The following is a 22,848-nucleotide window of genomic DNA, read 5'->3' as shown; positions in this document are numbered from 1 at the left end:
CATCAGAAAAGACCAGGAGAGCCTCATGCCCATCTCTGTGAGGGAACATGGGAATGAGTGAACTGAGAAAGCTGAGGAGAAGAAGGGAAATGAGGTTCAAGTAAAGTCTAGACAAGAAAGACACCAGAGAAAGGTAGGGGACAGTTGCAGTACAACGGAACTTACAGGAAAGATGGGCCAAGACTAATTTACAACAGCATGTAGAGACAGGACTGGGGGAATGGGTTCGAGAGTTGGTTTATATTAGGTGTTAGGAAGAAATTCTTTACAGTAGGGGTGGTTTGGCACTGGAACAGGTTGAACAGCGATGCTGTGGATGTCCCATCCCTAGAGGGGTTTTATCCCAGGCTGGATGAGGCTCTGAACACCCTGGTGTATTTGAAGTCACCACAGCAGGGTTGGAAGTAGATGATCTTTAATGCCCCTTCCAAGCCAAGCCATTCTATGGTTCCACGATAATGTGGGCACAAGGGAGACAGCCGAACACCAGCGGCAACACGGTGGCGTTCATGTGCGAGGTGGCCAGAAACCACCTGTGGTGGCGAGCCCGCCAAAGCACACCCAGCCGAAAGAAACCCGCCGGCCCGTCAGTCCTGGGAGGAGCGGCGGGCGGCGCTTCGCCTTGGGCTGGGCGGGGCGGGACTGGACGGGGACAGGAAGCGGGAGAGGAAGGGCGGGAGAGAGAGGGCGGGAGCCGGGGCAGGCGCTGCAGGCGGGGCAGGCGCTGCCGTGCCGGAGAGGAGGCGGAGCGGGCGGGAGCCGGGGCAGGCGCTGCCGTGCCGGAGAGGAGGCGGAGCGGGCGGGAGCCGGGGCAGGCGCTGCCGTGCCGGAGAGGAGGCGGAGCGGGCGGGAGCCGGGGCAGGCGCTGCCGTGCCGGAGAGGAGGCGGGGCGGGAGGAACCGGGCCGGGAGGAGGCGGAGCGGGCGGAGGAAGCGCGGCCGGGGAGGAGCGGCCGGCGGCCAATGGGCGCCTTGGCGCCTGCGCAGTGCGCGGCTGGCGGCGGCGCGCGGGCTGTACGGAACGGGAGCGGGCCCGGGCGCGGAGGGGCAGCGGCAGCGGCGCGGGCGGCGCGCGGGAACCGCCCGAGTCCCTGTGGCGCCCGCCCGGGGCTGGCCCGGCCGGGAAGTGCCACTGGGCAGAGGGCGGCGGTGCGGGGCCCAGGCATTCCACGTGCGGGTCGTGTTCGTGGGCGCGTCCCGGCGGCCCACAGCGCTGTTCCCGCCGCTTTGCAGCTGCTGCCCGCGGATTGCAGCCGCCTGGAAGGTTCTGCTTGGAGGACCAGGAGGTGCTTAAAGTGTTCATTTGTTTCTGCTGCGTCAGGGATGTGGTAGACAGGTATGGAACGGATGGGAGCTATGGCCGGGAAGAGCTGCCCTCTTATGTAACTGTTCCCCCAGGGGTTTCTGTCCTGTGGGGCGATTTTGGTTCCCCGAACTGCACAGGCTTTCCTTGGAGCCCTTGTGGCTGAGAGCATTCCCTTCAGCTGTCCCAACACCCCTGCACAGGGTCTGGCTGTAAACTGGAGCACAAATCATTCTTTTCCTGCTTTCCCAGCCGCCTGCTCCACAGGAATTTGAATAGAGAAAGTGAGAAATGGAAACTGTTAATAGAGAACGTGAGAAAGTAGAACGTAAACTGTTTTCTTCGTTTTTTTTCCCCTTGAGCATATATTTTAGTTAAGCTTCTGTATTACCAACCTCCAGCCATTGTGTTGACTAGATCCAGCAAGAACCATATCAAAATCTACCAGCAAAGAATTTGAAAACTTTAATTTAGCATTTTAGTTATATTGTTTGCGCATTTTTATTGGACTCTGACACCTGTTGCCTAGTTCTACTCTTTCAGTATATTGTATAAAGTATGAATACACTAATATTATCTGTACAGTGAACTTCTGTTGGACATGGTAATCCTTTTTTGGTTTTGTTTCTCTTTTTTTTCAGATTACTAGGTAGTTAGATTTTTGTTTTTAATATTGTGAGCCTCTAGTACATGATGTACTTCCATAGCATAGCTACTCTGGTCATAAAATGCAGTGTTGCTTTGTAATGCATTGCTGCCTCATGTTATAACCTGCTGCTAGTCTAACCTCATCACTAATTAATTTAGAGAGCCAAACCAGAAGAAAATGTTTGGGTTTTTTTTTAAGTCACTGATGTGTCTTCTTGAGTAGGCTCTGTTCAATGAGGAAGATGTGGTTGCACAAAGGTGCAGAATTGTGTGACAGGGCATTTGACCATGATTGCCCTTCTTGGTGGCTTTTACTTCAGTGTTGCAGTTGGCCAGATCTGTGTCCTCACTTGAGCTGAAGGATGATGTGGAGTTGTAACAATGAGATGTTCATTTGAAGAAATGCTATGAGTATTTTTGTATTTAACTATTTTTTTCTGGGCCAGGTGAAAACAATGGAGGATGACTGTGGTGCTTCCTCCACATCCCCATTTCTCACTGACAGCTTGGAGCTGGCGATGGAAGTGGAGCATGAGAACTCAAGGCCGGCTTTCTTTTCTTGTGCCTTTGACAGCCAAAATGGAGGGAGAGGGTTCTCTGCAGAGTCTTATTTAGCAAGTGGGTCTCTTAAGAGGTAAGGGATTTTTTTGAATTGCAAATATAAAAGCCTTTTTAGATGTTCTTTCCTCTCATGTTTGGTGCTGACAGGTTTCCAAATCAGTTTGTTCTTCCGGTCCTGAAATCAGCTTGGTGATATCAAAGTGGGAAGCGCTGTTGTGTTGATAACCAGCTTTGAACGGTGCTCTAGATGCAGTTCTTAGCTTTCTGAACTTACTTTTAAGATACTGTAATGGACATTTACAAGCCTGTTAGGATAATTCAAAACTGGCCTGTTGGGCAGCAGCATCTGAGATCACTTGAATTTTTGTGGAGCTTCAGTGCTGCTTTTCCTAGTCATCTGCTCTAATAAATGCTGGCCATTTTTCTCTCTTTTCCACTCTGCCTGGCTTCCACAACTTTCTGGAGCTGGCCCTAGTAGCTTCAAGACCATCTTTCTCAAAGCTTTACCCTTGCATGTGTTCTGGATTTAAGGTTCTGATGTCATAGGCATAGCAAATAAGCATTTTCTGTGAGATTTTAAAATGTCACTTTAGTTTAATTGTTATCTGCCTTGCTGTCTGTCATTCACCCTAGTTTTCTGTGCTGTTTGCTCATCTTGCAGGTGTTGTCTTGTTTTCTTTACAAAAGCTTAATCTTTCAGTCTGTCTGTCTTCCTGCCAGGCTTTGTAGTTTGTGTTGTTACTTTTTTTCCCCACAGTGTTTTCTGTAAAGGCTTAAGGCGGGGTCCACTGCACCTCCCCCTTTCTCTGCCTTATCTATCATATCTTTTAGTTGCATTAGAGCATGTTCATTCAAATTTACATCAAGTAGATGATTGAGAGATCCTGTGTCTGCATGAATATATCAGTAGTGGATTCCACATTGACAAGGAAACGTTTCACCTGAAGTTGTTTCTGTCATTAAAACTCACTGAGGAGCTTGTATGTAGACAGGTTTCCCAGTCACTATAGTTATGATAACACTGTTCTTCCACTGTTTGTTCATGTTGTCTACCTGGATTGCAAAGTCCTGGAAAAGCCTCCATGTCAGGGACTCTTCTGTCATTGTTGCTTGGAACTGGGGTAGCTGGATTTAGTTGCTGGAGGCTTCAAAACAGTCCAGTGTTCAGAAAGTTACCAAGTGAATTAAAGTGTTATGGAAGGTTGGGCCAATTATTCAGCAGATTCTCTTTTTGCCTCTGAGAACGAAATTGGAACTAGTGCATAGTTCAAGCAGAATAAGAACTTGGTGTGTAATATAATGGAAACTAAGTGCTTGCCTGGTATATATTTTTAATTTTTAAAATAAAAATAGTTTTTACATATTAGAGAATTGAGCTGCCTCTATGTGGGATTATTTTATAAAAGGCAGTTGGAAAATCCTGAAATAATTTACCATGCTGTCATGCAGTTTGCTGTGATTTTTTTTTAATTCATGTTAATGAAACATTTTTTTATTTGCACAATTATAATGTTTTAACAACACAAGTGTCTGATTTTCTCCACTTTGAGTAAAATGATAATTCTGGTGTTATTTAATTTTTCTTAACAAGAGCAAAGGGTAATTATGGCCTAGTGTTAGCTTGAGTTATAGTGACAAGGTACCATTTTGAGCCTCATCTGTTCACCTGCCTAAAAGTGTGCTTTTAGCAGTGTGTTCAGTATAAATATTATTAAATGAATAAACGTATGTTCTAGCATTAGTTACTAGGTATATAGTGTGCCTTGAGACAGATCTCAAGCATACAGAGCAGTGGATTATCTTACACAGCAGCATCTTCTCTTCACAGTCTGTGTCTTATGTCTCCGCCCCTTTGTAAATATGAAAATACTTCAAGAGGGTAACTTGTTAATTTTTATTTCCAAAATCTGCTTGTCACCTGTGGCTATATCCTGCTTTTACTTTTGAAGCTAGGAGTTGCATTTCTATAGATCATATTGCTCTAAAAGGTACAACTGTCTTTGAGACATCTGTCATGTCCATGTTGCTGATACATTCAGAAAGTATTGATGGTACATAAGCCAGCTGTAGATATTGTACTCCATAGGTTTATTACTGGCAAATGTATCAATATTGTTGGCTCTATTTTGCAGGGTTTTGCTGAGACTAGATCCTTCTCCAAATGACTATGAAGAAAATACAGTGGAATTGTTTGGCTTTCAGTGGGTTACTGAAATGGCATTAGTTGAATCCTGTGGATTTCTCTTTGGATTACTTAGGTATGATAACATTGTATTTTATAATTAATCCACATCTGTAATTATACCTTCTGTAAGGGTGTTACAAACTTCACATTTAAAACATCATGAAAGACTGGGCTGTGCAATGCATCTAAAAATGATTAATGCTGTCTGTTTAGTGCTCCAGTAAGTGATGGATAGGACACAGATGGAATTGCAGGAAGAAGTACATTGTGTCACAGGTTCTTAATATTATGTGACTTATTATTAAGTTTCTAAGTAGTGTGGTGCATATCTGAGGCACCACCAGATTAAAAAAAATTAAGTATAGTTATTAAACAGAGTGTTGGGGTTAATTTAGAAGGCTCTATCTTCAGAATTATATGAATAGACTATATAGGATTTCCTTGAATGAGATTGTGCTGCCCATATAATTGAAGTTGTCTTATGAAGATTTTTAGTCCTTTTTTGTGCATAAAGGAAAGTGGAGGTTAAAAATCAAATACTATAAATGCTGGATGCAGTGCTTTCTTCAATTGTTTGGATTAGGATAGCTTCAGCAATCTCTTCAGATACAGTTGCTCAGTGTTTGACTAATTCAATGTAGATGCTTAATCTGGTCAATGCAAATACACAGATCACTGATAATCCTCTTTTCTACTGATAATCTCAGGATGTACAGCACATACAGAGTGGATGGGAGAGGAGCTTTTGTATGATTTCACAGATATATGTGGTGTATTCCATCGTCCCTTTCTTTGCAGGGGATTCTTCCATCCCTTTAGGGTATGACCAAGGCATGGTGTGCAACATGATTAATAGGGTCTGGCTTGTGGGAACATGGTGACATAGATGACTGAAAGTGTATTAAAAGCACTATTATTTAGCTTTGCTTGCTTAATGCAAGCTTTGACCTCACTGTGTTTTTTAAAAGACCCCCAAAGTGATAAAGTGGGAGATGGGAGTATAATTTAGTTAAAAGTTTCAATATTTAGTCTGATTTTTTTAACTGTTCATTAACATAAAATCACTGGGCAGTGACACAGGAATGTTGAATTAAATGGCTATTCTTAAAGTTTTTTTCCTGTAATGTAAATTGCTCTGTAATTGTAATAGAGATGAACATAAGGTATAATGTGGTTAAGTTATTCAAGCTGTACATTCTTTAAAACCTACTGACCTGGTAGGAATAATGGATTTCAGCTAACTCTTGGCCAAGTGTTTGGTTGCTAAGTTGTCTTTTGGTGTGACACGTTCCTCTGCAAAGGGGAATGTCTGCAAAGACATTCAGTTCATTTGTTTCAGTCATAAAATGGAGCACTTTCATTTATAGACCAGTTGACAACTAAAAGTAGAAAAACTGCTTTTTCTCCTTTTTCCACTGTGGAAATTGAATGTGTTAAGTACAAGTTATAGTAGTTTTTGAAGATAGGGTGGCTGTAAATAGTTATGTTTATGAAGTAAAGGTAATATCTATGTTTAAATATATGCCTACAGAAAATTAGTCTCTCTTAATGTCTGAGATTATACTTAATATTGTAATTAAAAATTATTTGCAGTTTTTAAATATTGTAATAAATAACAGTATACTGCAGAACTGCAAGTTAAAATAGTAATTGCGTAGTAAAAATTTTACTTACGGGTTTTCATGTGAGAGAAGTGTGAGTCAAAGTGAATGAGACTATGTAACCATTTAAGTGGGTATATTAATATAATATAGCTTTGATTAAAAAAAGTACCAGGAGTACCAGTTTATCTGTCAGAATGTGTATTTGCAAATCAAATGATTTAATGATTAACAGCCATGAGGATCAATCCTTGAGGCACAAATGCAAATTGAAACTAAAATGATTTATTTAAATAATGGTATTTTTGTTATGTTCTTGTGCCAAGTTTGTGCTTTAATTTTATCAGCTCCTTGTGTTCTGTCTTTGTCAATTCACTGGAGAGTATTTTTCTTTTTTTTTTCTGTCACTCCTTTCTCATACCTTCCTTCTCTAAACACCAGTCTCAACACCCCTGTTTCATAAAGCCCTCCTGCTTCAGACTTCCTTCCTTTTTTCGTGGTTTAAAGCCTTGAAAAATCCAGGCAGAAATTCAACTTTGATTTCAAAACAGACAAAAAACTCTACAACCCACCTAAATGATGGAAGGGTATCTGACATGGCTTTATCCAAGAAAACAAGATAGAGTGAAGGGAGATCATTTTACTGTCTGTATGCACTTTAATATGCAAGTTACAGCCTGTAGTTTTGTCTTTTAGATGCTTCTTGTGTCTTTTAAATGCTTCCTTGTTTTCAGGGTTTTTTTCATAAGAACATTTGATTTGTGTTAGATCCAAGTAGCCTATTTTAGAATCCTTCAGTAGTTATTGCTTTGACTGTATAAGAAATGAGACAGAGCTCTCTCCTCAATTTATGCAGCATTTTCTTTCTAAAGTCTGTCTGACACAGTTGTGCTTTTCATATATTCAGTTTAGTACTGCTTTATCTCTGTGGAGATTCTACTGGAAGACCACTTGCAAATAACAGTTGTTACAGAATATGGCCAAGTATTTACCTATGTTACAGCTTTTTTAAAAAATATTCATTTACAGTGGCACTGGGCTTCTTTAAAAATGTTCTCTTTCCTCTCCAAAACTGAACTGAGCTTTAACTTTTCTAAAGACTTCTCCTTTTACTCTGCTCTTTGTGTTGCTGTTTATGCTTTGTCCTGGCGTTCAGGAGCTGATCACCCTGAGCAGGAATGAGAGAAGCTGCAGGCAGGATGCACTAAGGCACATTCACAAGTGGATTAATTTAGTGTGTACTGAGTATGCCATGAGAACTAACTTTTAGGTTTAATATGAAGCTGAGTTATGCTTGTGGTAAGATCACTTGCAGGGAATGGCTTTTGGGGGTTTTTGTCTGTATTGTTGTTTTTTGCCTTCCCCAATATTCAGACAATTGTTTGGGGATTTTTTTACTGTGTTTAATGATTTATAAACACGCACAAAGTCTACTCAATGTCATCCCTTCAAACTTGGATATGTCCATTTGACTAAAACTGTTTACTGAGTTACATTTCCGTAAGCTTTTTCAGAGCTACAAGGCAAGAAACAACTCTTACCTTTCTCTGTTCTATTTTATGTTTACTGAAGTGGAGTTAAACAACTTATATCTATATAAATACCCTAAATCTTTGTATTCCTTTAATTAGGCAACAGATATACAGACTGGAAAACCTAGTACAAATGAGTTCATCTGATTTTGGTAAGTTTTACGAATTTAATTTGATATTGCAATAAGCAACTGACTACCTTTCATTAGAGAAGTAAATTCTCACAGTTCATGCTTGTGCTTTGACTCTTGACCAAGGGATTTTGGAGTGTGCCTCAGAACAGCTCCTTTATAAGCAGCATAAACCTGCAGTTAGGGTAGAAATATAGGCAACCAAGTGAGGTAAAATAGCAGGGAAATAGATAGAGTGGAAATGCTGGGAGTCAGTTTGAAACCAGATTTGCCTGTAGAGGTAGATGGACAGAGCAATCCTTAGGGAGGCATTTTGCATTAATTTGACTTAAGGTGTCACCCCTAGAGCAGAATTCAGCAAAACAATTTACTCTTTCGGTTAAAACCGGAAAATTTCATTGATCATCCCAACAATTATTTTAACTACAAAGGTAGTGGCTTGGATCTTTTTTCAGTGTTTCATTGGCTGACATTTAAACAAGTTAGATTTGGTTAGTTTTGAGTTATTTACAAACTTAGTTTATCTTTGCAGTAGGATCGATAAAATGGGATCACTACAAAATGCTTTCTTTCAATTAAATACTGGGGCATGAGAAGCAGCATGTTTCTGAAGGATTATTGCAGCTCTGGGCTTATTGTAAGTTGAAGGCTGAATTACTTAGCAAGTTGAGAAGTTCAGTAATTACTCAGAAATAAACTGTCTATAGTGTCTTATTACCGATAACATGCTAGTATTCTATGAGTGAATATTTTTACACATTACTATTGTTTTTTTAATATTGTGATGTTCTGCCATTTAAATAATTGATGTGAATTTATCATCAAGCTTCTTTCATATGCAGTTCATCATCAAGAAACTGTTCTGTAGGTTTCAACTACAGAACTGTATGTTTCAACGTCAAGAAACTCTTCTGTGGGGTTTTATTCACTTAAATTTAAGCACCTGCTTGGTTGCATTCTTTTCTTTGTATCCCATTCTTCCACTTGTCAGTTAAGCTAGTAAAATGAAGAACTTGAATTTTGTGCTTTGCACCAGGCTTTCTTTCTGAATCAGAAGCAAGTCACTGATTCAGCTGTGACTCAGTTCCCCCTTTATAGAAGTGGGCTAGTAGTAGAAGAGTGTTGTGAGGATTGAAGTGTTTTAAATGATCAGAGGGTAATGTTAGTTATTATTGATGTCTTAAAAACATGTGCTGTCACCACTGTTGATACACCATTTAAGAGTTTTGGCTCAGTAAATCTATGTTGTACTGTGTGTTTATATAGAGATCAATATTTTACTTTAAATTTCATTTCCTATCAGTCTTGATGAGCTTTGGAGACTTTGTACTGAGAGCTGTGTAATGAAGAAGGCATGTGAAAATACTGTAATATAAAATTGCATTTACACAGTTCTTCTGAGAATTTAGGATACAGTATTTGTTATTTGTACAAATAAACTGTAATATCTATAAATAATTACTTTAAGAGGATCAATTCACTCTGTTCCAAACTTTTGGTTCATTACCATGGCAGATACTATGGCTTCTGGTGAGGTGCAGGTAGGCTGTACACTGGAATATTCTGGTGCTTGTACCAGTTGGTTTGCTTTGCCCACTGAGTGTTGTTGCTCAAAAGATGTTGAGATAGGCTTGTATGCACAAAGCTTTATTTTTGGCATCTGTAACAGTGTCATGTATGAACTTCCAGAACTTCCAGGTTAATTGGAGGAGATGGGGGAGAACAAAAGGGAGAGTGAGAGCAAGATCAAAAAAATGGGAAGACTCCCCAGTGGTCAGCTGGGGAGAGGAGCAAGAACTGTCTTTCCCTGGCTCTGCACTCCAGTGTAGTAGGTGACCAAGAGTTTTTGCCATGCATCTCCTCTAGGGTGATGCACTTTGATTTGGTCCTGCTCAAGGCCCTCATTTGATGCATGCATTGAAAATGCTCTGAATAATCAGCATGTGTTGTAATCATGTTGCAGGCTGACTGCTTGTTAAGCTTGTGTGTATATATATTGTTGGGCAGTAGTTACTTTGTTTATTATGCACTAATACAAGCTAAAAGCTACAAGGCGAGGTATAGGAATAAATAAGGAGTGATTCTCGCACAGTGGCAATAACTTCCAGTGAATCTCTGCTCTAATGGGGGTGTTTGAGCTTGTAGGTGCAAGGTGAAGATGGTAACACCATGAGAGCAATAGCTTCAGAGAACAAAGGAAAGGAGACATACAGCCAGAATAGCTGCCTGAAAGCATACAGAGCTGCAAGTGAAAGGCAGGATTGTGAATGGATGGCTCTTAGCATTATACAGCTGAAGGTTCTGTGCAACAGTGATGCTTCCAAGGAAAAGTTACAAAGCATATTTACAAATAAGTTCACCTTATTGAGCTTATTTGTACCTTATTATTGAACCTTATCACAGTTTAAGTCTGTCAGGAGAAAAGGGTACTGACAAATTGTTTTACCCATGTCTTTACTGAAGGTGTCTTGGAAGCAGTCAGGAAACAGGACAGTAGGGCTGAGTGATTTCTTCTAGCACTGAGGGTACTTACCTTCACCTTTCCTGAGTGTCTTCTGTCTGTATCTGGACATGTGCCTGAGATGATAAGACAAAGAATGGATCTCTCTGGCAAAATGACATTTAGAAGTGAGTGTTTACCATCAGTCACCTCCCAGCTTGTCCTCAGAGGTTGTCTTTCCAGTGGTCTGGTCTAATTACTGTGGAGAATGCAAATGTTAAACAAGTCATGGTGTGCTTGTCATCTGCTTTAAGCTGCTGGTCTCTTTTACCTCAGGTCAAGCTGCACACTTGCACTCTGAAGCAGAGAGCATCAGGCATCAATGTCTTAAGTTTTTGCATTATGTGAAAGCTTTCATCTTCAGGTGAGATTTACACACATTTTACTGAATTGGGTACTGAGCTTTGTGTAGCTGCTACTTACCTGTTTTCTGATTGTGTGTATTGTATTTTTCTGTACATTCAGGTATCTGGAACCCCCTAAGGTGGAAAATGATAGAGTGCTACATCCTTATGAAGAACTAGAAGCTCAGTTACCCTCAGTGTTGGTGGAAGAGCTTCATGCTTTGACTGTGCATGTTGGTCACCTTTGTGAACTTCCTAGTAATGTCCTGGCAGCATTTACTATTCAAAATCAGGCAAAGGTTGGTGTCTTTTTATAATTTTATTTTTTTATGTGGCATTATGTATTCAGCTTGAAAAGTTTTGGCTTTATATAAGTTAATCTTTTTTGTTTTGTTTTGTTTTTTAAGTGCCATCCTGTATTTGGTAAACACAACTAATTAGATCTGTATTTTCTGTTGTTGTTTTATTTACCTATTTTCGTTCTGTAGCTTTAGAATTCTTCCTATAGTATACAAATGATTGTACCAATTACAGGTAGATAAGTAGGCTTGAATTAGCATAGCTTGTTTAAAAAATTCCTTGGTGTTTGTCTGTAGTAATGTTTAAAATTTCTGAGCATCCCAGCAGGAGGGGCATTTCTTTAAAAATACATTCTGAAATCTGACTCAGAATGGGAAAAGATTCTTATAAAAGAAAAGTGCGGATGTGGAAGTACTACTGAAGTGTGCACCATTAGGATTTGTGCATACACATAGCTAATGCTTTCAAATCTTTTATAAAGCTAGAAAAGGAATTTCAGGCTTATGTTGTATAAACTAGTATCTGGAGAGGAATAATCTGCTGAGAAGCAGCATTTCGGACATTTATTTAGCTTGTCACAAGTGGTTGAGCTGATTAAAAACAGTAATTTCAAGTAAAATTTAGGGAAGAGAATACTAAAATTTTGGAGTTATTTTAAGAGCTCATTTTAGCAACTTTTGTGTGCAATTGCTAATGCTTCTCTGTAAAGAAAAGGTTAACTAAGGATGTTGTAATTTGTCAAGCTCAAATCAAAACTTCATAAACAGCCTCTTACAGACAGAATTGTAATGAAACTTTTTATTTCTTTTCTTTTCTTGATCTGAATGGCATTTGTATGTTATGTTGTATTTGATCATAGATATTCATAATGTTCATTGCAGTCCATCTTAGAATGTCAAGTCCAACCATTACTCCAGCATCTCCACATTCTCCACTCAGCCATGTCCCCAAATGCCACATCCACATGTTTTTGAGCACTTCCAGGAATAGTGATTCCACCATTAACCTGGGCAACTTGTTCCAAAGCCTTAGCACTGTATCCAGAATTCACTGGAGAAATGTTAAATATAAGTAAATATATTTCTAATCACAGGTCTTTCCTCCATCATGGCACTTACTACATCTCCATTTGGATATTAACTGGCTGGTATTAGAAGTTCTTCATGTACTAGGTGAAAAACTGAAGAGTAAGTATGCAGGCCTTTTTCTTGAACTTATTCTTTTGCATATGACTTACCTAATTTTCCCATCTTGATTTGTCTAGAATAAAAACTACTGTTGGTACTTTTTAAGCATAGCTGTCTGTATTTAATGGGGTCAAGTCAGATTTGGTAAAGGTAGGTTCTTTGTGAATCATTGTGCAGCTCAAATTAAATAAAATTGTATTAGGAATTTGCTCTGTAAAAACAAAGATCACAGAGTTGATACTCAACTGATGCACCATACTAAATATTTAATAACAATGCACTTCCTGACATCACATAAAAAAATGCATTTACAGATATCCAGAATGCATAACAATGAATGGCAATTTGATGACAACAATGTAGGAAAAGTGTCCAGGCATGGATCAGAAAAAGGATTCTCAGGGGAGAGAATTTGTATTGCTAACCATGTGTGACACTAAGAAAATATTGGGCAGGAGAAGAAGCCTCAATCAGGAGAGCTTATAAAAGTACAGAAAGAAAAGGGCAAGGCAATATCTTTTTTAAAAAAATTTATAAGGCTTTAAAAGGGCAAAAAGTAAGTTGATAAGAGTGAGCTGTTCATAGAAGTTAGATTAAAAAGGTCATAGAATACAATTGAAAAACTCAATTTCAGAGTAGTTCAGTTTGCTGAAAAATTGTTAAAATACAGAAGAGAACTTTATTTGCTTTGTGAGGCTTATATCTGTTTTCCATGTCCATTCTACCAAAATAAATCACAGAATTGTGTTTTCTTTTACAATTGGTGTGTCACTGCAACCATACCTTCCCTCACATCTCGTGATTATAAGTTGTGAATATAAATTCCATATAGGAATTGCAACAGTTGAAGTAATGTTGAGGTATAGAAAGAAGGCACTATATGCTTGCCCCAGTAACTGTGTTGAATGTGAACTCTTGGATTAGCTTTTGCCTGCTCCAAGTGCTGTCACAACACAGCCTTGCTCCCATTAACACATTTTCTCTGTTTCTACATTACTGTATAGTGTGTAGGTTGGCTTTTTGTTCCATAATTCTAAGTTTCTCTTATGATCCATTGTGGGATAGTGTGTTTGCCTTTTTTAGAGCATTTTGGATAAAGGATAGTGAAACTGTTGGAGGCAATTTATTTTCCAGAATTTAATATTTATTTCTAGATAATGTTCTGAGTTATAATGCAGTCATCTATCTTTGTAAGAGAAAGCTCGTGATTTTTAACAACAAAATTTACTAGTCAAGACAGTCATATCTCTACATACATTATCTTGCATTCTTATGTGCTTAGAATTTCCTAGGTTTTTATCTCATTCTGTAAAGTGTTCTGAGTGGAAATTTCACACTGCTGAGACCAGTGTCAGGATAGTGGATTCGGGGCTCATTACATTATATTTCCAGGAATAAAATACAGGCACACTCTATGTATTGTCTGCTCCACTGATGTCAAGGGAGATGTGCTGTTGAAAAGCTTGTGGGATAAGATCTTACAGCCTCTTAACTTCACCGTTTTATCTGTTAATGCCTACAAATGCTCAAGTTGGAACATGATCACGCCAGCTTTCTACATCAACACATCCAAAGGAAAGTGTTAGACCTCTCCAGAATTGTTTGTCATCAACTTGCAGATCTGCAAAACATGTCATGATTCCAGAACATGCGCACTGCCATGTGACAAAGAGGAACTTGCAGATAAATAAATCTTTATTCCTCTGCAAAATCTGTGCCAGTAAAAGGCTGGAAAGTGCCAAGCTTTTTTACTGTCAACCTGAATAATACCAGATTTCAGTGCAATGATGGAGATTAGTTTGAATTTAGGATGAGCTTTCTCTCATGAATTTATAAATTAAAATTACATACAGGTCAACAGGCCATTCTAAAATATATGTATGTCTTAGAAGAGAAACCTGTCTGTTTTATGTTGCTAGAACCAAACCTAGAACTAAACAATTCTACTTTTCTTTTGTATTTTAGGACAAGTTGTATATGCTAACCATTTCATTAATCTAACTGGAGAGAATCTAACCAATATCAGTTTATTTGAAAAACACTCTGGAAATCTCATATCTGATTTAATAAGGTTGGCCATCAACAAATATACAAAGGTAACTCTTTTTCCTTATACAGGCCATGGGCAGTTAGATGCTTTTACTGGGAGCCATATGAATTGGGTATTGCACCAGTGCATGGATGACTTCTTAGTGCTTAGTTGTAAATGTTACGTATGGCTTTGTATTTCCATGTTTTAAAGAGTGTTATTTGTTAGGAGCTCAAATTGTGTTATATTTATTCATGACCATCTGGCAGTTGAATGAGACAGTAATATTGAAATGCACTGTGTACAGAGCAGAAGTGAGTGCCACATTTTCTAAGTTCAGTGTTCCAGGTTTAATGCCAAACATGGCACAGTCTAAAAGGTTTAGATAAATGCAAAAAAACCCCCGTCTTTTCAAACTCTCTGAACAGGAACAAAAAGAGGATAACTCTAATCCTGGCAGTAAGCTAACTGGACACTTAGAGAATGTCATATTACAGTTTATTGTTGCAGTGTGCCTATTTCTACCACCTCATCTTTCTGTTAGAGCACTTCTGCATTTGCCGTGGGAAAGCTTTTCTGTGTCTTCTCTTTTCCTTTTTCTTTCCTTCTATAGCTGCAGTATAGTATTTTTCTCACTTGTTTTGAGCACTCCAGAGCTAGAAGGTCATAATAGCCCCATATAGCAACTAGTAAAAGAGCTGTGTAATCTTTGTGTCATTGTGAAACCTGCTTTAGATGGACGTGTGTGATCCATGAATTCAGGACTGAACTCTGAGAAAAAACAGCAGTGATCACTGTATAATTTGTTTTCCTAGTACAAAAGCATAAGAAATAGAGTCCCTCTTCTTCATGTTACTTTTGAGGATGGGGGAAATGACTGTACCAGCCTTTGATAACTTATAAAATACCTTCCTGTAGAAAACTGTTACCTTTTAAAATCAGTTTTGATCTATTAAATTCAGATAATACTGCAAGCTTCTCCCCTGACAAAAGGCAAATAGATGAGAGTAATATTTTTATAACAGAAAATTCAAGTAGTATCTATCTGTTGAACACAGTGCTTGATGGTAGGCTTGAAAATTTCAGACGATAAAATGACAGATTCTACATCCTTTCACAGAGCCATGTTACAAAGAGAAGATTGTTTTGCAACTGGTTTTTCTTAAGCTTTCTCTAGGCTTGGGCCGCATTGCTTGAATTAGTTCTATTTGAGATGAATTTCTGAAGTGAAGCTTACACTTGAGCTGATGCCTCCTATAGTATGCAACCTTTCTGTCATCCCATAATGGAAATAGCATCCCTCTAAATTGTTCAAAATGCAACTAATACCCCTAGTAGGTGGCACCATCAGCTCATCACTAAAACATGTCCTTGGGCTTTTGGCTGAGAAACATTCATGAGTGCAGCTCTTAACATTTGTGGATATCCTTGGAAGGAGGGACATGAACTCCAGTGTTCCAGACTCATACTTTCAGATTGGTTTCTTGGGCAGCTCTGATATCAAGGTGCTTGACTTGGATCATGTATTGACTCCAGTGTGCTCTGAGACATGTTTGGCAGAGAAATATATATCTGTGGATATCTTTCTTCTGTCTTTAGCAGTCACACCTCTGGCACCAGAACTGCATTGTCCCAACAGCACCACAATTTTGGGTATTAAACAGTCTTACCAAGACACTGAAACAAGGGTGTTGTGAGAGGAAATGGGGAGTATCTCTGAAGAAAGCAGTATCATGGCTGTCCTTAGTCTAAGCAATATCTGTATGGTGTCTTATGGTGTCTTGCTTTGATACTAGTAGCCAGACTCTGTCCTGAATGGATATGCACATTTTCATATTTCATATGTTCATATTTATAATTCATATTTATAATTGAAATGATTTAAACCTGTATGAAACTGTAGTTGTAAACATATTCTAAAGGTGGATAATAAATAAGATATTTGCATCCTAATAGAATATTATACAGATTTGAAATTACTGGTGATATACTTGTTGTTCCAACTGTGAAAGTGTAGGTTTTTAGTCATTCACTCCCACTTCTGTAATGTCTCACACAGCCACTTCTGTCACTGGCATTGCATATTTTGATTTAATTTTTAATTTGCACTGTTAGGTTTCCAAATTCAGAAATTATTTTAAGTCCCAGTGTGATTTGAGAATAGCTGTGTGTGAATGGATCAGAAAAAACATGAGGATATAAAAATTCAGGCTCCACCTCATCAGATGTGGATGGCTAGGAGTTAGTTGGCTAAACTAGTCACCTGGGGTACTTTTTATTGTCATGGAAGGATTCCCCTCTGTTTGCTCTAGAGAGGTGTAGGTTGATTATTCAAACTAGGACTACTCATTGTTTAGGGATAAAATGAGTGTAAGCTGCTTTGTTTTCCCTCTTTTCTTTCTACATTTCTACCATTGTGTCCTTGCTTGAAGGTAAAAAGTGCTGAACTGAGCTATTTAAGCAAAACTTTTCTCCCAATTTTTGCCACTTCTGAATACTGTTCAGTGGGTTCATGTGTCTAAGGACAGAGTAAGTGAAGTTTTATCTATAGTATGATTATTTCCAATACAGGTCTGGTAGATCTTAAAATCATTAAAGCATACAGAGTTTCTTTATGTATTTAGCACTTCTTTTTGCTGTTTTGTTTTGTTCCACAAATGAGAGAATATAAAATTGAAAGATGAATCACAAGAACACTATTTTGCATTTGAAATGCATCAGTCTGAGTGAATTTTGTTAAATATGGAATAGTAATCAAGTAATGTACATGACTTGAAATATGCTGTTTTCTGCATATTAAAAGAATGCCTTGCAGTAAATTTACCGAAAAGCAGATTTTGTGAAATGTTGTGGGAACATTAACATCCTCATCATGCCAACAACAACATATTCTACTTGCACTATGCCTAGTCATTAAGGATTTTTCAGTTAAAAATAACAATAATAGCTGGTAAATAATTTGAAATCTTTTTCTTCTCAAGAACATCAAGAAAATGTAATCAATCATTTTCTTTTCCCTACTATCAGACAATGAATAAGTATTTATTGTAGCTTCTTTTCATTTAGGACACAGAATGCCATTTTTGTGCAATTAAATAATGTCTGAGTGTGGATCAGAAGAAACTAGGAAATATCACCACCTATAATTTATGTAGAATTAGGAGAGAGTCTATATTGTATGAGTGAGATATTTGGGATGTTAGTGAAATAATGCACTTTTGAATGGGTAATTCTAACTATATTATTTACCTGAAAAAACACCTCTCAAACCAAACAACCAAGACAAAAAGAAATATTGATATATAAAACATCACTTCAAAAATTACACTTCTGTGAATAATTTTATTCTATATTCTCTTTCAGGTACGACCTTCTGAGGCTCTTACCAGTAGCCACTATTCCTGTACCTGCATTAAGGAGCTATGGATTCTACTTATTCAATTGCTGGACCACAGAAATAAAGGGTCTAATACAGAGGTAAAGGAAGAGTAATGTTACACGTGCAGTCACCAGATGTTCCCATATGGCCATGAATGCACAGATCTGATGGTAGAACTGAACTCATATTTCCTCCAGGAGAACTGCATGCCAACTGTGATACCTTGGGTCACTGTCTGGAAAGTGCATGAAATCCTGACTCTAGGTTTGCAGTGTGCTGTTGGATTATGACCTAGAGCATTGATAAAGAGCACTCTTAGTGCTAAAGAAATCAAAGCAAAGGAATATACTGTGGAAGTTCTAATACAAAAAGTCATGTTTACCTGTTTTTAAAAAAAATTATTTGCAGTTTCTGTGATATGTCATGCAGTGAGTCATCTCCAGGCATTAGAAACATGGGTACAGTCAGAACAGTGATCTAGCTAGCTCATGTTTGTCTTTGTTACCAGGACCCAGCTAAGGTGGGTGAAACGCACATGCAAAGAAGTCCCAGAGAGTTTCCTTAAAAAAAGGAAAGATAGGCACAGGCTGTAAGAAGTAGTAATATTGTGATATAGGCATGGGTCTGAGTCAATGAGAATTAATCAGTTTGTCAGTGCTGGAACAGACTGTGACAAAACAGGGAACTGGAATCTGTTTGCTGTCTTTCAGATTGATTCTCTACCACCTACTGTATTCCTCTTGGTTAGGATATTCTGGCGCTAGAAGTTTTTCAGAAATATGTTATAACAATTCTTCATTAAGGAACTCTAATCTTTCTATTGTGAGTGTTGGGGCACCATCCTGTCTGCATGTCATCAATCCATCAGCTTGTAGTTTTGCCTGTCAAGTATTGCACTGGTGGCCCAAGCTTGTCCTTTCACATTGCTTTCTGCTGACATTTGAGAGAGGACTTTCTAAGGTAGCCTTGAGTTTTCTGTGGTAATACTCGTAACTGCTTTTTTTATTTTCTTTAAATGACTGTCATCTTGCATTCTATGTAAAAGCAAATTTATCAATGGACAGTGTTGTAGAGAAAATTAACATAGGTTTTGTTATTGGAGACAGTTCAAATTACCTTTTACATTTTCTGCAGTGTTTCTGGAGCTTGGTGAACACAACCCTGAAGAATATCCTTGAACAGCCTAGTACTTCTGAAAGTGTGTATGGGTTTGACACAGTTCAATGTAAAGACCCACTGAGTTTTAGCTGGTGGATGATGAATCATCTGGCACCACTCTACCAGTTTGACCGTAATGGCAATCTAGATGAAAAGGTGAGTATGCCTTTTTCTGAATACCTAAGAGTTGTTGTAATTGATTTTGATCTCTTTGGTTATTTTTGTTGACAGAAAACAATTTATTTTGTAATGCAGGAATTTACATACTCCTTAAAAGAAGTTGTTTTTATTTTGGAAGTGTTAAGATGTGCTTTGTACAAGTTGGTAAATGTTCCAGGAGTCCCAGACTCCATATTCATGTTACATACCAGATATTCAGTAGTGAACTGTATGAAGTAAACTTGAAATATCCCAACTAGTCAGTAGCACATATACTTAATGACGTAGCATATGTTTTAAGATTGTCTGCCTGCAGCATAAATGCTTCACTGGATTTCTTGTTTTAGGAATTGAGCACATGAGTTTGTGGTTTATGAAGTATAAACCTTAAATGCTGACTGTGTAATTATTAATGCCACTTATTTTTCTAAAGTAATAGCTCTGCTCTGGATAAATTTAACTCTAATTGCATTAGCTTTGCATCACAAGATGTATATATATTTGTCTATCCAGCTTCATTTTTATGTTGGTATGCTACCAATAGACACTGTCTAATGACTTGAATTCAAGTTTTGGTTAGGAAACTTGCACATGCTGAGGCAATTCATCCATTTTGAGATGTATAAAAGTGGACAATTTTTCTTAATTGTCTATAGAGGAGGCTTGTTAGAAGCCAATGAGGTGGATGAGGACCCAGAAACTGTGGGGTTTGGGATGTTTTTGGTGTAGTGTGTTTTGCTTGGTTTTTTTTCCCCCAACAGTGTTTTTTGCACTAGGGAGACTCTGGTCATGCCATCCTCTGTCATTTCTCCTTCTGTTCTTTTATGCTGTTACTGTTAATCTATATTTCTGTTTGTTTGGGGTTTTTTTTTGTTGTGGTTTTTCTTTTATTTTGGGGTGGGGGGTGTTGGAGGTCTCTGTTTGATTTTTGCGGTTTTTTAGTATGGTGGCTTTTTTAACCTTCCGGCTGCATTGCCCGTATTCCCTAATTTTCCAAGCATAAACTGTGTGGCATCTTCCACAAACTGGGCTTAATTGCCCTTTTTTGTGAATTGTCTTTAACTATTTGTAAATTGACAATGCATATTAAAACTGGAAAGGCCATACCTTCTTTATGTTAAAATTGGTACTGTGATTTCCATTCCTGATTTAGGATGAAAGTTTAAAACCTGGAAATGTGTTTGTGAACTGCAAATCTGTAAGAAGGGAAGAGTGATCGCGCAGGTTGAGCAATTTTGATAACTTAAAATCCCTTTCTTTGTCTTTAAAAGCAGTAAGTCTGTAAATAGAAAATGAAAGAAAAGTGTTGAAATTTTGAGAATGCTTACAATCCTAAGTAAAATTAGACTTTCCAAAAAAATTAAGAATTACTTGGATTTTCTAATCTGCAAATTTATTTTAAGAAAATTACATGTAGCAAAGGTGTGTTAATTCAGTCCTTGAATATTTCAGTGAAAAACTCATGACCATGTCTGTTCACTGGGGATGTGGGATGCTTAAGCTTCTTCTGTTTGCCAGTTTCCAGATCCTTCAGGAGGCCATGGCAGGCTGCTTGTTATCATGTGGCCAAGTGAAGCAACCTCTTGCACATTCATACAGTGTGAAGTTGCAGACCAGTTCTGGTTCTTACACTGAGGGTTGTCCCAAGCCTCCCTTGGCTTTGCATGTTGCTGCCTGGTGGGGGAGAGGGACACAGTCCAGAGTGGATTATAGAGGGACCTTGCAAGACAAAATTACTACACTGCTGCTTCTTAGCAGAATTTAGAAAGTGAGAAAAGGTTATTCCCAGGTGGAATACAGAAATCTCTGTGAAGCACACATTTATACTGGGTTTCTTATATTTAATGCCCTAATCCAAATACAGTGATACTGATTACTTTTATCATTGGGGCTTTTTTCCTGTATCTCACTCTGATATATACTCTGTATTTAGCCTCATGAGAGATTATTTTTTTGCCCCAGGCACTGTATTATTTACATAAGCAAAAAAAAAGGTAGAATGAGAATAAGGATTCCTGTTGTTCTTATTTTAAAATAGGAATCTGAGACACAGTGACAGGAAGTGACTTGCCCAAGATTAAATAATACTTTTCCTTTAGACCCCACCTGGGAGAACAGAATTTCCAAGTCTTGATTTGTAAATCATGAGACCATCCTGTGCATGCTTCTCTTGATGTTTCCAGTAGTCTTCATGTTCAAACTGTTAGCTCTGCTTTGCATTTCTGAGTTACTGTGAGTTTGTCCAGGGATCCCTGTTCTCGTACAAAAAAAATCTTATCAGTAACATCAGGGCCTTTTCACCCACCACAGTAATATAATCTGTCATGGACAGGTTAATGGTAACCATCCCTTGAGGTCCTGTTCCCCTCCTTCAATTGCAACCTCAAAATATTTTTTGAACATTATAAGGTAAAACAATCTCTGATATGAATTTGTGAAATCAGTACAATTACATGAGGACTCTGTTGTCCTGTTTTGTTGATTAAACATATGATGCAATGGCTTTGTGACACATGCTTTCTTTTAATTAACTCTGATCAGAGGTGGGAGTGTGATGTGTCATAATGATGGTTATTCATGTGCTCTGTAGCAAAAATTGCCTCTAAGCCTATGTCTTCTGTGGAAGATTTTCAATTTTTTAATGTGGACTGCATGGCTGTAAGGTTGTTATGAAAGCTTTTAAAATTCCAAATAGGTTTCAGCCTTGCTTCTTTTTATTTTTTCCCCCTTTAGCTCATAAAAAGTGATTTCAAATATGCAATGATTCATATATATTGAATATATATTTCACATACATGAAAACACAGTTTTAAACTAGAAACTTTTGGACAGGTTTCTTACAGACTGTTCTGAGGGATGTACAGTACGTGTCTCTTTCAATATTCCCCTGTTCAGGTCCCACTTCACTCTTCTGAAAAGTAGAATTTGTATATTTAAAACTCAGATGGGACCTGATGAGAAAATTTGCCACTTCTGAACATTGCAGGGGTCAATTTTAATATCCTGTAGGCTAAGGTAATATAGGCAGAGTTACTTGGGGCTAAGAATTCTTGCCTTTGAATAGAATAATCTGAAATGACTATGTGGCAAGATATGCAAACATGGACTTCCAGCTAAGAAGCCTAATATAGCTTTTCCAGGCACTCAGCTGTTAGTCCTTGCAAAAGTTTCTTCCTGCAAACTCAGCTCAAGTTTTTGGTTTTAGCAGCACTTCTATGCTCTGTGAATTCTCTGGGCTCTGTTGATTTCTAGGACTCTCTTGGGGTGAAGGGAGGATGTTTTAAGTCATGTGGTTTGGAGTCAAAGATGTAGGTTCTGTGTATGTTTTGACAGGGACAGATTGGAAACAATGGTAAACAGGTGCTGGGCCATATTGCCAGTGCAATAGGGAATAATGTTTGGATATAAATCTATTGGGATTTGAATGCAGCAAGTCTGTTAAAATATAGATACAGTTGTAACTAAAAAGAGTGCAGCAGGTGGTTAGTGTCCTTTCCTGAGTTTGGACTGAACTTGGGTGCACTCTTGTAATCAATCCCAGCTGGTGTCAGGAGTTTGTGCTAGATTATTCCAAGATCTTGTAAGGTGATCTGCATACTGCAGATGAGCTGGAACTTTGGCAGTAAACACCTGTTGTATAAAACATGTGTCCTTGGTCTATGGTACTGCTAAAAACATGTTCTAAGCAGGCTGATTCAAACATTCAGTGCTCTCATAGACATTTAACTCTAATATCTACTTATTGCTGCCAAAACTGGCCTTTTAGCAGTTCCTTAGCTTTCCAGGAACTCTGCAGTAGGATGTTGCCCGTGTGTAGGTATTCACATAACAT

General features: G+C 38.4%; 1 protein-coding gene across 1 annotated transcript in view; it reads left to right on the top strand.

Moving 5' to 3' along the window:
• The first annotated feature begins 1,176 nt into the window (after positions 1 to 1,176).
• MMS22L (MMS22 like, DNA repair protein) overlaps positions 1,177 to 22,848 on the top strand; it is an 87,541-nt gene continuing 65,869 nt past the window's right edge. Inside the window, exons 1-10 of the mRNA XM_059468492.1 lie at positions 1,177 to 1,335; positions 2,397 to 2,584; positions 4,644 to 4,769; positions 7,929 to 7,981; positions 10,737 to 10,824; positions 10,926 to 11,103; positions 12,198 to 12,291; positions 14,257 to 14,387; positions 17,684 to 17,797; positions 18,834 to 19,013. Of these exons, the coding sequence (XP_059324475.1) occupies positions 2,406 to 2,584; positions 4,644 to 4,769; positions 7,929 to 7,981; positions 10,737 to 10,824; positions 10,926 to 11,103; positions 12,198 to 12,291; positions 14,257 to 14,387; positions 17,684 to 17,797; positions 18,834 to 19,013 (1,143 nt within the window). The 5' untranslated portion in view covers positions 1,177 to 1,335; positions 2,397 to 2,405. The remainder of the gene's footprint in view (positions 1,336 to 2,396; positions 2,585 to 4,643; positions 4,770 to 7,928; positions 7,982 to 10,736; positions 10,825 to 10,925; positions 11,104 to 12,197; positions 12,292 to 14,256; positions 14,388 to 17,683; positions 17,798 to 18,833; positions 19,014 to 22,848) is intronic.

This window comes from Ammospiza nelsoni, chromosome 3 (assembly GCF_027579445.1).
Source record: "Ammospiza nelsoni isolate bAmmNel1 chromosome 3, bAmmNel1.pri, whole genome shotgun sequence".
Lineage (NCBI taxonomy): Eukaryota > Metazoa > Chordata > Aves > Passeriformes > Passerellidae > Ammospiza > Ammospiza nelsoni.
This window is presented reverse-complemented; position numbering and strand designations above follow the sequence as displayed.